The sequence below is a fragment of the Vicia villosa genome, linkage group LG7 (assembly GCF_029867415.1).
Source record: "Vicia villosa cultivar HV-30 ecotype Madison, WI linkage group LG7, Vvil1.0, whole genome shotgun sequence".
NCBI lineage: Eukaryota > Viridiplantae > Streptophyta > Magnoliopsida > Fabales > Fabaceae > Vicia > Vicia villosa.
Window position 1 is genome coordinate 77,601,294 of NC_081186.1, and position 16,888 is coordinate 77,618,181.

Genomic DNA, 16,888 nt, shown 5'->3' on the forward strand with positions numbered 1-16,888 from the left:
GTAATAATAAAGCCATTTGAAATTTAAATAAAATAATAAAACATTCAAATAATAATACTAATAAGTAATAAGGAAAAAAATAGTCTCTAATAGTATTATTTTGGAGATGAGTGACTGAAATGAAATAATTAGAATTTCAAGGATTGTTGAGCACTCTTCATTTTCGTTTTTTAAACAATAATGTAAATAGCAAAAAGATGTCTGACATATTTCTTTTAACACGAAATCAATAAAAATGAAAATGGAAACATTTGCGGCAGTAGCAGAAAAAGTAGTGGAAACATTTGAAAAGAGTAAACTTGTTGAGAAAGAAAAGACACGTGGCTTGATTTTAAAGCCTTCGATTGATCAAATGGCAGAGAATGATCAAAATACATTGTGACTTTCCCGGGCAAAAATAAAACAAGTCCGATTCAGAGGAAGAGAGAAAAAAAAAAAGAAAAAAAGAATTGAACTTCAATAGGCCAATAGCATGATGAGTTTATTGCATTGGACATAAAATCTCTCCAAAACAAGACGAATAGGGTTTGCGAAAAGAGAAGAACAACAAAGCAATCTACAGTAACGTTCTTATTTGCATTTCCTCTAAACCCTCATCTTCGTATCTTCTATTTTCTCTTCTTTACCGTTAAACTTTCCATTTTCTCAACAAACACAAACTCTAGTGTTTCGTCCCTAGGATTCACAGGTTTTTTTTTTCGTCATTGATTTCGGACTTAATGAAAAAAACTGTAGTTTTTATTTTCTCAAATAATTTGTTTCTTTTTATTAGTATTACCAATCAAGCATTAATTACTGTTTTTTATTTAAATAATATTTTCAAATGAATTTATATTTTAAACCTCAGAATATTAGACTTGTCTTTTTCAGAATAATTCTTTTATGTGTTTGTAAGTTAAGAATCATAAATGAATATTTGTTTTTGTTGTTTATCACTTCATGTAACCATTAGGGCTGTTTTCGGTCCGGTCCGGGTATTTGCTCTTTCGAGTATGGACCGAAATAGTAATCGAAGAAATTGGGACCGGCCCGAAATAGTGATGGATTTTTTTTGGACCGATACTTTTGGATACTTATCGGGTACTTGGTCCGACTTGGTCCGAACTGAACCAAAACTAGAGTTAGGGGTAAATTATCAATTCTCAATTCTATTGGATACTTGGTTGGTTCTATTGTTGAATATTGGACAAAAAATTTATCCATTCCCAAACCGAGTAGCATTTCGGTCGGTCCATTGGTCCGATTCTATTGAACCGGTTCGCGGGTTAACTGGCCCAAATACAACCCTAGTAACGATTGTACTGTTCAATTTAATTTATTTTATAATTATAATAATTAGGTTAAATTTGATCCCAACTTTGTTTGATTTACGAAATTAATTCTTTATTTTAAATTTTGATCCATATTTTAAATTCAAATAATTTTAGTCCCTATCACATTTTTTCCGTTGAAAATCGATGAGATTTAACTTATATTTTAATTATAAAATTCACCAATATATTTAAATTTAAAACCATGAGTGGAGACTAATTTTGTGAGTCAAGGTAAATTAGATGCTTAACATTAACATAACTAATTATTTCTCCTATAATAATAATGGCATGAATGAAAAAGATAATTGTAATTTTATCAAGTTATTTATGTTAATTATTGATGTATTTTTATAATTTGTAGAGATTTGACTGCAATAGCATCATGAGTTGATTGGGTTGGACATTAAATCTCTTTAAACTTTAAAGGTCTAAATATTGGTTTTAAAAAGAAACACCTTTCTTGGAAGAGAAGAAAAAGAAGAAGAACTAAACTCCTAGAACGCAAAGCAAGCCTAAGGACTAAGGTATGTAACTTGCTACCAATTTTTGTGTTTTTGGGTATTTCTTGTGTTTTTATGTGTACAAATCAAAGTAACCTTGCCATAATACTGGTTATGTGCTATGCAGGTAGAAACAAAGATGGAAAATAGATGTCATACCATGGAGGAATGTCTTCGTCATGCAAGCTTAATAGATATTGTATTCTCTTGGACTCTTGACGATCTTCTCAAACAAAATCTTTTCAAATACCAGGTTCTTTTTTTCACTTTTCACTACTCTTAAAAGCTATGAATTCTCCATGCCCTAGTAAACGTAACTTGGAATGCTGTTAAATTTCGAACAGGTACCGAAGATTCCAACAACATTCTCTTCAATAAATCATTACATGAATTCATTCTTTCCTGCATTGATTGAGGAAACACATAGTGACCTGTCTTCAAGTTTGTTGAGTGTTCCTCAAGCTTCTTTTTGTGAAATTAGGACAATGGAGACATCAAAGGAATTTGATCCTCCGTACGATTTGTTCTATAAAATTTCATTGAAGAATGTTTCTGATGAAGTGTATGGCGTAAGAAAATATGAACCTGAAGCTGGTGATCTCATTGCATTCACAAATATTCGGCCGAAAAGCGTGGATGACTTGAGCAGGATCAAAAGATACTGTCATATGGCTTATGTTTGTGGATCAAAAGATGAATTTACTGATGAGATTTCTATACTGTTGTCCAAGGAGATGGAGAATAACTTTGATTTGAAGAGGAGCAAAGCTCAGAAACTCTATGCTGTTTATCTCGTAAACATGACCACAAATGTTCGTATTTGGAAAGCCTTGAACTCGGAGATGAAAGGATCCAACGTGAATATAATTAAAGAAGTATTGCAGCCTTTTTCAAGGGTAAGAATCAACTAATTATTTGTTTGTCATATGCTTTTGTGAGCTTCCTTCAGGTCTTAAAATCAAAGCTCTAGATTGCATTTTCAACATGATTCTACGATCTAATTCAGTTGATGTGGCCTCAATTGCAGTTGAGTTATAAAGACATAGAAAATTTCAATACTATAGTTTAAATTGTATTGGTTGTCCTATGGTTTTTGTTGTATTTTCGACTCCAATTGTGGCTGTATCAACTGTCGACTGTATTTTTCACAATTGCATTGATTACTACAACCTCTATTTTAAATGCATGATGATTTCTTTAATTCATTTTATGTTACAGATGGAACAAAACTGTCATACTTGTCTATCTGAAAAGAATTTAGGTCGATCCTACTCCCGAGTAAAAAACCTAATCAAAGCTCAGAATCTAAACAAATCTCAGGAAGATGCTCTTGCAAGCTGTCTTCATATGAACAAGTGTCATCATAATGATCCTATAAAACTCATATGGGGTCCGCCTGGGACTGGTAAAACATAGACAGTTGCCTCAATGCTATTTTGTCTCCTCAAGTTAAGAATCAGAACGGTAACATGTGCTCCAACAAATACTGCAGTATTGGCTGTGGCGTCGCGCCTTCACAATATAGCTAAGGATTCACTTGAGCATGATTCATATGGTCTTGGTGACATAGTTCTTTTTGGAAATAGTAAAAGAATGAAAATAGATTCTTATAAAGGTCTTAGTGAAGTGTTTTTGGATAATAGAGTGGATGATTTGTTACACTGTTTTTTGCCAATGACCGGTTGGAAAAATAGTTTGGATTCAATGATCAAGTTACTCAAGGATCCTGAAGAGCAATATTCTTTATATAAGAATAAGGCGAATGCAAATGTTATGTCATTAGAAGACTTTGTCTCTGGGAATCATAGCCATGTGAAAGGTTCATATATTTCATACCAGAAACGTGCTAAGCATCACTGTCTTATGACATTGGAGGATTTTGTGAAGAAGAGACATGGCTATATTATAGACCAGTATGATATGTATATAGATAATGAAAAGTTAAGTGTTGGTATGAGTATGGAACAGTTTTTAAGACAAAGTTTCTGTTTCTGTGGAAAGAAGTTAAAGTCATTCATGAAAACTATGTGTACTCATTTACCAACATGTTTGCTTCCAATTAATGTGGTGACGAAGATTTTTAAAGCTATTGAGTTGCTAAAATCTCTTGAAGTTTCCATGAATCAAAGCAAACTAAAACAAGCATTTCATGAATATTGTGAAGATGGGAAAGTCATTTTTGCTAGGTTTGGATGGTCAGGCTTAGTAGGACAGCTACTTGAGACACTTTGTTTTCTTTCAAAGACTATTAAGCTTCCTAAGATTACAACAAAATATGGAATATCACAGTTTTGCTTGAAGAATGCATGCATTCTCTTTTGTACAGCTTCAAGTTCTTCTAAATTGTTCACAGAAGGAATGGAACCGGTGGAGTTTTTAGTGATTGACGAAGCTGCTCAACTTAAAGAATGTGAATCAACTATTCCATTGCAACTGTTTGGCCTCAAACGTTGTATTCTCATTGGTGATGAGAGACAACTTCCTGCAATGGTCAAAAGCAAGGTACTTAGAAAAAAATGAGACAAAGAGATTAACATTTTGCATCTAACATTTTTATTATAGATTATGATTATGATGTTTTTGTGACAGATTGCTGACAGGGCTGAATTTGGAAGAAGCTTATTTGAGAGGCTGGTAATGTTGGGATACCAAAAGCATATGCTCAATGTTCAATACAGAATGCATCCATCCATCAGCATGTTCCCTAGCAAAGAGTTCTATGATAAGCAACTTTGTGATGCTGAGATTGTAAGAGAAACAAGCTATAACAAATGTTTCCTAGAAGGAAAATTGTTTGGTTCATACTCTTTCATCAACATATCTAAGGGTAACGAGCAGTTTAATCATGATCATAGTTTGAAGAATGTGATTGAAGCAGCTGCTATCTCTGAGATTATTGGAAGACTTAAAAAAGGTTAATTTCTCTTTCTCTTCTAGGAATAAGTTTGTAAATCAAATTTGGCTTAATTGAGTATATAATACAATAGCTTATACATTATGTAATCTTTTGTTTTTGTGGCAGAGTTTGTAAGGACAAAGAATAGAGTTAGCATAGGTATCATATCTCCATACAAGGCACAAGTTCATGAAATCCAAGAGAGAGTGAAGCAATACATGATTTCAGATCCTAAGTTTTGTGTTAATGTTCGTTCTGTTGATGGTTTTCAAGGTGGTGAAGAAGACATTATAATCATATCCACTGTTAGATCAAATTTGAATGGAAAAGTTGGTTTTCTTTCCAATAGACAGAGAGCTAATGTTGCAATCACTAGGGCTAGGCATTGCCTTTGGATAATAGGAAGTGCAACAACATTGGTTAAAAGCAACTCTGTATGGAGAAAAGTAGTTGTTGATTCAAAGGAAAGAAAGTGTTTCCATAATGCTGATGATGACGAGAAATTGAATCAAGCTATTGAAGATGCTTTGTTTGAATTGGAACTACTAGATGATGAATCTGCATCTGCATTTAATAAACTAAGCATAAGGGACATTTCAAAATCAAATGCTTTCTCTAGGTAAGTGAAGGCATCGCACCTTTTCATATATTCATATTATGAACATTCAAAAGTAGAAGTTCAGGATCATCCTTATTATAACTTATATTTGGATGATTTTATATTTCACAGAAAACCATTGACATTATGGCGGCGATGAAGAGCACTACGGAAAAATGAAGCAACTGAAATTTAGACTTTTTGTCGTTTAAGATTGTACTATGGATTCATAACATGTTTATGTTTATTTCCATTATTTTAGGCTTGAAATTGAAACTGACAATAGTTCAAAAGTACTAATTTTTGAAACTATGATATTATATTTATGGTGATATGAGAATATAGCCAATCAATACTATATTGAGACTTGTAGCAGGCCAGTCATGACTTTTTAGAGGCCCAAGACAAATATAAAAAATAGACCTTTAAAAAAATAACAATTAATAAAAAAATTTAGTTATAAATAATATTAAAATTGTTTATTTTTTAATATATTAGTATTATAAAATGAATTTAATAATTTATCTTTTAAAAAAACACTATCAATAATTTAAATTAAGTTTATCTACTGTTTATTTCTTTTTTTGATATTAAGAGAGTAGAAATTATTAGTAATAATTACATAGAATTTAAATTTATCATTATAAAATAAAATTTAACAATATATTTTTTTAGAAAACAAGAGCAAACCACTAATAATTATATGATAATAAAATTTAATATAAAAAAATAAAATAAAAAGGTTAATAAAATTAATATTATATATATAATAAAAAGTATAAAGGAGTAGCTAATAATCAAATTATTTAGTTCAATTAGTATGGTAATATATGCAAACTTTTAAGATACAGTGACTTAGTTCAATCCTTGTATCGGCATTTTATCAAAATAAATTAAAAAAACAAAAAAGCTCCCAGTAGGGCTCAAACTGGAAACGCGAATATAAAGATGAACATTTTTAAACGTTCCCGAATACAGTATATATAGTATTGTATCGTAACAATTCCTAAAGCCCACAAATAAATATTTGAGTCCCCTCTCTTTTTTGAGGCCCTGGATTGTGGGCCTGCTTGCCCAAACCCAGGGCCGGCCCTGACTTGTAGTATATAAATTTGTTATCGAAATTATTATTTATCAAAATAATTTCACTTTTTATCAATTAATAATCTTTATTTAAAAAATTATAATGCTCTTTCAAAAAAGTTCATCTATGTGTAATATTTTAAATGAAAAAGTGTTATTTTATCTCAAATTCAGAAAGAGACATATGACCCTTCAATTAGGATTTATATAAAAATCTTTCTTTCACTTGCTCTCATTCATTAGAGAAAGAGAAGATAATAGATAATAGGTTCGCTCCAACCTCTCTCTAAAAGGGGTTAGGGTTGGTGATCGTGTTCGATGAACGGTGGTGTTCATCATCGGAGGGAGCTGTAGGTGGAGGTGAGGAGAAAGCAGTTCAGACACTGGGTTTCACTTTGGGATTCTTTTCCGTCAAGGAGTTATTAGAGTGTGGATAGTTTAGGGAAGTTAACCTTGATTTACTTTTCGGAGATTCCCGATAACCTCAGAGGGAAAGATTTCTACGATCTGTTTGGTTGTATTGGCAAGGTGGTGGAAGTGTCCATTGCTCCAAGAATGAACAAGATTGGGAAGAGGTTTAGATTGGCTAGATTTAAGGAGGTGGACGATGCGAGATTGTTGGCAATAAATCTAGACAATGTTCAAATAGTAGGGATATTTCTAATCATAAATCGATTTGGCTTATATCTAGCTTTGCAGATTGGGGTCCTAAAGCATTCAAAACTAACAATTATTGGTTTGATCATAAAGAATTTTTGGAGTTTGTTCAAGAGGAATGGAATTCTATTGTTATTAAAGGGAGTATAGCATATGTTCTAAAAGAGAAATTTAAGCTTCTCAGAGAAAGGTTACGTTGGTGGAATCGAAATGTTTTCGGGTGGGTGGACTTGAAGATTGAGGAGGATGTTAAGCCTCTTAATATCATTGAGGAACAAATGTTACATCATAAACTTCCAGTACCAGAAGAAGTGGTATTAGAAAGAAGGAGGAACCAAGATTCTTTTTGAAGAAATTTACATTTCAAATACAGTATCTTAAAGCAGAAATCTAGAAATAAATAGGTGAAGGAGGGAGATAATAATAGTAAGTTCTTTCATGCTTCGACAATGGCTAGATTTAGAAGAAATTGTATCATCTTAGTAAAGACTGATTTAGGTGTGGTTGAATCGGTTTGTGGGGTGATAAAGGAAAATAAGAACTACTTTGCTACTAAATTTTAGAAGTCTAATTCTCCAAAACCATTCTTGCACAACATTAATTTTGAAGGATAATCAAGTGAACTGTGGGCGTATAGAGGAGGAATTTTCTGAAGAGGAGATAAAGAGTGTATTTTTTGAAAGTGATGGTGATAAAAGCCCGAGACCAGACGGGTTTAATTTGAATTTCTTAAAAAAAATGTTGGGACATTGTTGGTGGCAAAATAGTAGGCTTCATCAAGGATTTTAATAGAGGTGGAAAGCTGCCCAAATTTGTTACTTCCTTCTTTTTGGCTTTAATCCCAACGCACGATAACCCCTAAAGTTTAGAAGATTATAGGTCCATCTGCTTGATTTCTAGTTTACTTAAAATTATTTCAAAACTGCTTGCTGCCAGATTGAGGAGGGTTTTGGGAAAGTTGGTGTCAACCTGTCAGGTAACCAGACAGCTTTCATACCAGGTCGTCAAATTCTATATGGGGTTTTGGTGACAAATGAAATAATTGATTTTGCAAACAGGAGTTAGAGGGTTTGTTTGTTATGTAAAGTGGATTTTGCTCAAGCTTACGATTGCGTGGATTGGAATTTTTTGAGGTACATGTTAAAAAGGATGGGATTTGGTGCCAAATGGATGCGGTGGATGGAAGCTGAAGTGTTTAATAGCTCTATGTCTATATTGGTAAACGGTAGCCCAACGGAAGATTTTCAAGTATTTACAGGTTTACGATAGGGTGATCCTTTACCCCCTTTCTTGTTTACTATCGTGGCTGAAGGTTTTGCGGATATGGTAAGGGAGGCTATTTGTGGGGGAATTTACAATGGAATCAAAATTTCAAATGAAGTGGAATATAGTTTACTACAGTTTGCCGATGATACAATTTTGATTTGTGATGGATCTTGGTCAAACTTGTGGACGTTAAAGGCATTACTTTGAGGTTTCAAAATGGTTTCTGGGCTCAAAATAAATTTGAACAAAAGAAAACTATATGGCATAGGAACCTTATGTTTTTTTCATGGAAGCGGCTTCTCACTTTCTGGGGTGCAAGGTGGACCAACTCCCGTTTAAATTCCCGGGGATAACAATTGGAGGCAATCATAGGAAGGTGAGTTTTTAGAAATAGGTGATTAACTCTCTAAAATATATACTCTCTTCAAGGAAAGGAAAACGTCTATCTATTGGTGGCAGAGTTAACTTACTGAATTTTGTATTGTCAGACATTCCCATTTATCAAATGTCCTTTTTTAAAATGTCGGTCAAGATTGTGAAGGAATTTATAGCCATTCAAAGGAAGTTTTTGTGGCTCGATGTGGAGGAAACGAAAGGAATGGCTTGGGTGCGTTCAGAGACAATCTGCAAATCTTGAGATAAGGGCAGTTTGGGGGTAAAAGATATTGGGAATTTTCAATCTTGCTTTGCTTTCAAAGTGGATTTGGCGATTCTTGAATGAGGAAGAAAACATTTGGAATGGCATATTGCAGGAAAAATATGGTGTGCTTAGTAAGAGGTTATGGTGTTTTGAGGGTGGAGCTCCAAAGTCTTAAGAGTCTATTTGGTGGAGGGATGTATTATCATTATGCGACGAGCCTCATGGAATTTTGAAGAAATTTAAATTAAAGTTGGGGATGGTAATCTGCCACTGTTTTGGAAATATGTGTGGCTAGGGAGGGATTGTTTCGCTGATCTATTTCCACCACTCTTTCATGAATGTCTTTCCAAATATGTAACTGTTAATAGAATGGGATTTAGGTGTGGAGATGTGTGGAGGTGGAAATGTATCTTATGTGAAGAAGTTTTGGGCTTGGAGGCTTCAATAGAATTGGAAGAACTGACAGTATTGTTGCAAGGTATTTTCCCAATTTTGAATCAAGCTAATATGGTGATTTGGCCGTATGATAAAAGCAAACAGTTTACTGTGATGTCCTGCTATGAGGTCTTTATGCAGGCCTATATCGAGAAAGATTTAGACGGTCAGATGAAACTGGTGCTTAGTGTCATTTGGGGGTCTTGAGTTCCATCCAAACTGAAGATTTTTGGGTGGAGGCTAGTGCAAAATAGGTTGCCTACAATGAACAATCTATTCAGAAGAGGGATTATGAGTCCGTTTGTTTTAGTTTTTTTAAAAATGATTTCTATAGTGTTACATAATTTTGTGAAAAAGAAAATTTACAAAGAAATTTTTCATAAAAGTTTCAAAAGAAAATTTTGTTTGAATAGTTCTTCTTAAAATGTGATTTTAGGTATATCATCTATTTATGGAAAAAAATTGGATATCCAAATTTCAAAAAATCACTTAATTTTAAAGCTATTTCAAATAGATTTTCATAAAAATCATTTTTGAAATACAACTTTTTGAAAAAAATTATAATTTTGACTAAGTTTTGATTTTCAATAAGGTATGTTTATGTTATAGGATGTCAAAATTAGTGTTTCATTTTAGAAAAAACGAATATAAAAAAACTTGTAATATTTTGAAAAACAATTTTGAAAAATCTATTTTAAAAAATATCAAAGAAAAAATCCATTTTTTTTAAAGCTGAAACAAACCTATATCACAAATTCAAGATGCAGATTGTGTCTTTTGTCATATGCAAGTGGAGGAGCTTAATCATATAATGATGTCCTTCTCGAAGTTGAAGCTGCTATGGTTGAAAATCCAAAAGTGGCTGGAGATTGACTTGTCTATAGTTGTGGATTGTTGTAACCATTTGTTGAAGTGTGTTGAAGTCCTACATGGAAAGATGTCAAGTAACAAGGTTGGAGCAATTTGGTTGACAGTTTATTGGTGCATTTAGAAGAAAAAATGACATAGTTTTCAATTGAGTTGATTGAGATATTGATGAGCTCTTTTCCGATCTTGTGGTATTTTTGGTGTGGTTAGCTAAAGGCTCTAAGGATATAATTCATTGTAATTTTTATGAGTAGTTTAAAAATTCAGTGCTTTGTTTTTTAAAGCTATGTTTGACAGCTATGTTTGACTCTGGTTTCTGTTTTGTGTTTTTTTTAAGGATTGGAGTACCCCTTATACTCCTAATCGCTTATAAAAAAATATATATATAAAAAAATTTTTCCTCCTCATTTATCTTAACTAATAAAATTGATAATTAATTAATAATAAAGTCATTTGAAAAAGAAAAAAAATAACAAATCATTCAATAATGATAATAACAATAATTTATTTTGTCTTTACTCTAATAAATCGTTGACTCGAATAAAACGATGAAAATGTAGTGTAAAGGATTGTTGAGCGCTGTTTGTTTTAGTTTTTAAAACTATAGTAATAATATGAGTAATGTAAACCATACCTGACATATATCATTTAACACAAAAGAAATGAAAATGAAAATGGAAACAGAAAAAGTAGTGAAAGTATTTGAAAAGAGAAAACTTAGTGAGCAAGAAAAGCCACGTGGCTTTAAAAGATTGATTGATCAAATGGGTGAGAAGGACTGGTGAGGAGACAATAGCATGAGTTGATTGAATTGGACATAAAATCTCTCCAAAGTAAAAAGTAAAAGATTTCAGAAAAGAGAAGAGAAGAAGAACCAACCTCTAAGAATTCAAACCACCAAGCTTAATGACCACGTATGTACTATACTTGCTAGTACTTACTTTTTTTTTATTGTGACAATTATTATTATGGAGTAATTTTTGTAGAGCTATTAGTACATTTTGTGCTAGATAGTAATAAGCTAAAACGTCTCCCCGTTTGATATTCCACTACATACACAAAACTTAATGCGCCATAATTCCATTCATGTATTGAAACCAAAAGAATCCAATGAGTACTGATGATTTATTTAACACTAGTCTATAATAGGCTCAACCTTTGTCTTTCTAGTTCTATAGCTACTCTCACTTGGTGTAAAGAGGGTCTTATACTACACTAGTTTTTCTATCTCTCTAAATACTGCTCAACTCTTTAAGGTCTAATTTCGTTTTCTTTTTTTTGCTTCTTTTTCATTTTAATCATGCATGCATGCAGAAAATGTGCTTAGCTTTTCAACGTGTTTTCTTTGTTCATGTGTTTTTGTGTGTTCATAACATAGGAGCCTATGCATGATGATCTTGGTTGTGTGCTATGCAGATTGATTCAGTGTTGATCAGAAGATGGAAAAGAGATGTCATACCATGGATGAATGTCTTCGTCGTGCAAGCTTAATGGATATTGTATTCTCTTGGACTCTTGACGATCTTCTCCATGAAAATCTTTTCAAATTCCAGGTTCTTTTATTCACTTTCCACTACTCAAATTTTTTCAAAAATAGAATCATCAATTTTCTCTACCTAGAAAATTTTTTCCATGTCTTTTGTAAAGGAAACTTGAAATGCTGTTAAATTTTGCACAGGTACCGAAGATTCCAAAAACATTCTCTTCAACAAATGATTACATGACTTCATTCTTTCCTGCATTGATTGAGGAAACACATAGCGATCTGTTTTCAAGCTTGTTGAGTTTGCACCAAGCTTCTTTTTGTGAAATCAGGACAATGGAAACATCGAATAAATTCAATCCTCCGTACGATTTGTTTTATAAAATTACATTGAAGAACATTACCGATGAAGTCTACGGTGCAGGAAAATATGAGCCTGAGGTTGGTGATCTCATTGCATTCACAAATATTCGACCGAAAAGCGTGGATGACTTGAGCAGGATCAAAAGATACTGTCATATGGCTTATATCTGTGGATCAAAAGATGAGTTTACAGATGAGATTTCTATACAGTTGTCCAAGGAGATGCATAATAGCTTTGATTTGAGGAGCAACAAAACTCAGAAACTCTATGCTGTTTATCTCGTAAACATGACCACAAATGTTCGTATTTGGAAAGCCTTGAACTCGGAGATGGAAGGATCCCACCTGAATATAATTAAAGAAGTGTTGCAGCCTTATTCAAGGGTAAGAATCAACAAATTATTTATACGTCATATGCTTTTGTGAGCTTCCTTCAGGTCTTATAATCAAAGTTCTGGATTTCACATGCAACATGTTTCTTGATATCGATTCAAATCATGAAAAATTCAGTTGATGTGGCCTCGTGGTTTTTTGATTAAAATTGTGACTGCATCAACTATCAATTGTATTTTTCACAACTGCATCGCTACTGCAACCTCTATTTAAAACTTTGCTAACCAGACTAATATTTGTTCTTTGATATTATTACTTTAGATACTGTTATAATAAGTTTCATGATTTCATTAATTCATTATTACAGTTGGAACAAAACTGTCCTGCATGCCTATCCGGAGTGAATTTCAGTCGATCCTATTCTCGAGTAAAACACCTAATCAAAGCTCAGAATCTAAACAAATCTCAGGAAGATGCTGTTGCAAGCTGTCTTCATATGAACAAGTGTCATCATAATGATCCTATAAAACTCATATGGGGTCCGCCTGGAACTGGTAAAACAAAGACAGTTGCCTCAATGCTATTTTGTCTCCTCAAGTTAAGAATCAGAACGGTAACATGTGCTCCAACAAATACTGCAGTATTGGCTGTGGCGTCGCGCCTTCACAACATAGCTAAGGATTCACTTGTGCATGGTTCATATGGTCTTGGTGACATAGTTCTCTTTGGAAATAGTAAAAGAATGAAAATAGATTCTTATAAAGGCCTTAATGAAGTGTTTTTGGATAATAGAGTGGATGAATTGTTCTACTGTTTTTTGCCAATGACTGGATGGAAAAATAGTTTGGAATCGATGATCAAGTTACTCAAGCATCCTGAAGAGCAATATGCTTTATATAAGAATAGGTTGAAAGCAGATGTTATGTCATTAGAAGAATTTGTATCTGGAAATCATAGTCATGTGAAAAGTTCATATATTTCATACAAGAAACGTTGTAAGTATCATTGTCCTATGACATTGGAGGATTTTGTGAAGAAGAAATTCGGTAGTGTTATAGAGGAATATGATATGTATAAAGATGATAAAAATTTAAGTGTCGGTATGACTATGGAACAGTTTTTAAGACAGAGATTCTGTTTCTGTGGAAAGAAGTTAAAGTCATACATGAAAACTCTGTCAACTCATTTACCAACACGTTTGCTTCCTATTAAGGTGGCGATGATGATTTTTAGAGTTCTTCAGTTGATAAAATCTCTTGAAGTCTCCATGAATCAAAGCAAACTAAAACAAGCTTTTCATGATGACTTTGAAGATGGAAAAGTCATTTTTGCTTGGTTTGGATGGTTAAGCTTAGAAAAAGAGTTGCTTGAGACACTTTGTTTTCTTTCAAAGACTATGAAGCTTCCTAAAGCTACAACAAAATTTGGAATATCACAGTTTTGCTTGAAGAATGCATGCATTATTTTATGTACAGCTTCAAGTTCTTCTAAATTGTACACAGAAGGAATGAAAAAAGTGGAGTTCTTAGTGATTGATGAAGCTGCTCAACTCAAAGAATGTGAATCAACTATTCCGCTGCAACTGTTTGGCCTCAAACGATGTATTCTCATTGGCGACGAGAGACAACTTCCTGCAATGGTCAAAAGCAAGGTACTTAGAAAAATGAGACAAAGAGATCAATTTTTTGCATAAAACATTTTTATTATTGCTTATGATTATGGTGTTTTGGTGTCAGATTGCTGACAGGGCTGAATTTGGAAGAAGCTTATTTGAGAGGCTAGTAATGTTGGGATACCAAAAGCATATGCTTAATGTTCAATATAGAATGCATCCATCCATCAGCATGTTTCCGAGCAAAGAGTTCTATGATAAACAACTTTCTGATGCTAATATTGTAAGAGAAGTAAGCTATAACAAACGTTTCCTTGAAGGAAAAATGTATGGCTCCTACTCTTTCATCAACATATCTAAGGGTAAAGAGCAGTTTAATCATGATCATAGTTTGAAGAATGTGATTGAAGCAGCTGCTATCTCTGAGATTATTGGAAGACTTAAAAAAGGTTAATTTCTCTTTCTCTTCTATGAATAAGTTTGTAAATCAAATTTGGCTTAATAGAGTATATAATACAATAGCTTATACATTATGTTATCTTTTGTTTTTGTGGCAGAGTTTGTAAGGTCAAAGAATAGAGTGAGCATAGGTATCATATCTCCATACAAGGCACAAGTTCATGAAATCCAAGAGAAAGTGAAGCAGTACATGGTTTCAGATCCTAAATTTTCTGTTAATGTTCGTTCTGTCGATGGCTTTCAAGGTGGTGAAGATGACATCATAATCATATCCACTGTTAGATCAAATTTGAGTGGAAAAGTTGGTTTTCTTTCCAATAGACAAAGAGCTAATGTTGCAATCACTAGGGCTAGGTATTATAAATTATTATTATTTTCTTAACTTTAAAGTTCTTTCAAGAATTGTCCTAGTCTGGATTCGAATTTGAGTTTGCCAACTATTCGTTTTTATCTGAAAGATTCGTTTCTGTTGCAGATATTGCCTTTGGATAATAGGAAATGCTTCGACATTGGTTAATAGCAACTCTGTGTGGAGAAAAGTAGTTGTTGATGCAAAGGAAAGAAAGTGTTTCCATAACGCTGATGATGACAAGAAATTGAATCAAGCTATTGAAGATGCTTTGTTTGAATTTGAACTACTAGATGATTCTGCCTCAGCATTTAATAAACTAAGCATAAGAGACATTTCAAAAACAAAAACTTTCTCTAGGTAAGTGAAGCTAGCTATCACACCTTTTCATATATTCATAGCAAACCTTTGACATTATATAACTAATATTTTGGTTGATTTTATATTTCACAGCAAACCATTGACATTATGGCAACGGATGGACAGCACTTTGGAAAAATGAAGCAACTGAAAATTTAGACTTTTTGTCGTTTAAGATTGTTGTTTGATTAATCACTTACTTGCTATGCAAGATTCCTTTTATTTCTTCCTTTTGTTCAATTAGTTTGTTAGATAGTTGGTTTCTTGATTGTTAAGTTCGTTGCTAACCATTATTGTACTCTATATATAAAGAGATCCATTATTGTATTTATTCATGCAAGTTTTACCTTTCTTTACCATAATGGGAATGAGTACCTTGCATTCCAAGTTACCACATTAATAGGGTATCACAAGCATATTATGCTTCTCTTCTCGTTCTTCTGTTATGATTCTTTCTTTTTCTTCCTCTCTTCTTCTCCAATGGCTCTTGCCAATTATGGAGATTTCTCTGCGAACTCCTCAAAGCCCTATTATCTATTCCCTAATGAAAGTTCGACTCTCATTCTTGTTTGTCCACCCTTAAATAACAAGAATTATCATTTTTGGGCTAGATCTATGCATATTGCTTTGATCTCCAAGAACAATGAAAAATACATCTATGAAACTTTCCCTAGACCTAATGCCATTGATCCTTTGTATGCTCCATGGATAATATGCAACACCATGGTTCTTCCATGGCTTTAACATTCCATGGGCGAATTTATTGCAAGATCGGTTCTTTGGATTGAATATGCATCGAGCATTTGGTTGCATCTCAAGACTAGGTTCTCTCAAAGTGATATCTTTCATATTTCAGATATTCCCCAACATCCCTAGTGAAAGCACCTTTCTCCCAAGTGGACTTTATCCTCGCAGTGGATTTTCTTTGAAACAGAGTTATGTCCCTCATTTCTGAAGGTTCCAATTGTCCTTCATTTCCCGCTGATGGGATGCTACCCAATTGAATCATGATTGAATAGTATCTGATTCCCCAGCAAGCTACTTGATGAGGCTCCTCGCTCGGTTTCCTCATCTTCCCCAACGAAACGTTTTTTCCCCAACAGATTGGCTTTTTCCCTAGCTAGAAGGTTATCTCATTCCCCAATGGAGTTGTCTTGATGAGAGGTTCTTATTCCATATTCATTATCTCCCTTAGTAGATTTCTAATCTCATCAGTGTACCCTTATCCAGAAGTATTCATCTTCCCCCACTGAGTCTTTCCTCAGCAGAGCTTGTCTCACATCCTTTGCAGAATCTGTTTCCGTCAAGGATTTCCTAATGGAGTTCGTTCTACACAAGCAAGTTGGCTACTCCCCATCACAGTTGTTTTCATGACTTGCATTTATCTCCGTATCCCCAGTGGGTCGAAATTTTGCTTCCTCAGTGAAGGTGCCAAGATGTTCCCCAAGCAGTCAGTCGAGATTTCCATATCCCCAAACCGGGTTTATTCTCCAATCAAAGCTCGCATCAAGATTTAATCGTCTCCAGCAGATTTCTGATCCATCTTTTCCAGCTCGCAGTTGTGGCCTTTGGTCACTCAGTTTGTCTTCCTCACAGAGTTTCACGCTCTCCAGGATTTCTTCAGCAATTCATTGCTTCTCCGCTGTTTCCCAAGCAGCGTCCGAATCATGCATC

At 33.6% G+C, this 16,888-nt stretch overlaps 1 protein-coding gene and 1 pseudogene across 1 annotated transcript; both read left to right on the forward strand.

Annotated features, from left to right (window-relative positions):
• Positions 1-1,939: 1,939 nt before the first annotated feature.
• Positions 1,940-8,112, forward strand: LOC131619401 (uncharacterized; annotated as a pseudogene).
• A 3,280-nt stretch (positions 8,113-11,392) lies between these two features.
• Positions 11,393-15,489, forward strand: LOC131617531 (uncharacterized ATP-dependent helicase C29A10.10c-like). The gene is made up of 8 exons (XM_058888808.1): positions 11,393-11,511; positions 11,672-11,808; positions 11,934-12,485; positions 12,802-14,085; positions 14,171-14,495; positions 14,604-14,859; positions 14,981-15,214; positions 15,308-15,489. The coding sequence occupies exons 2-8, from the start codon at positions 11,695-11,697 to the stop codon at positions 15,354-15,356; spliced, it is 2,814 nt and encodes a 937-aa protein (XP_058744791.1). The 5' UTR covers positions 11,393-11,511; positions 11,672-11,694; the 3' UTR covers positions 15,357-15,489.
• The last annotated feature ends 1,399 nt before the right edge of the window (positions 15,490-16,888 follow it).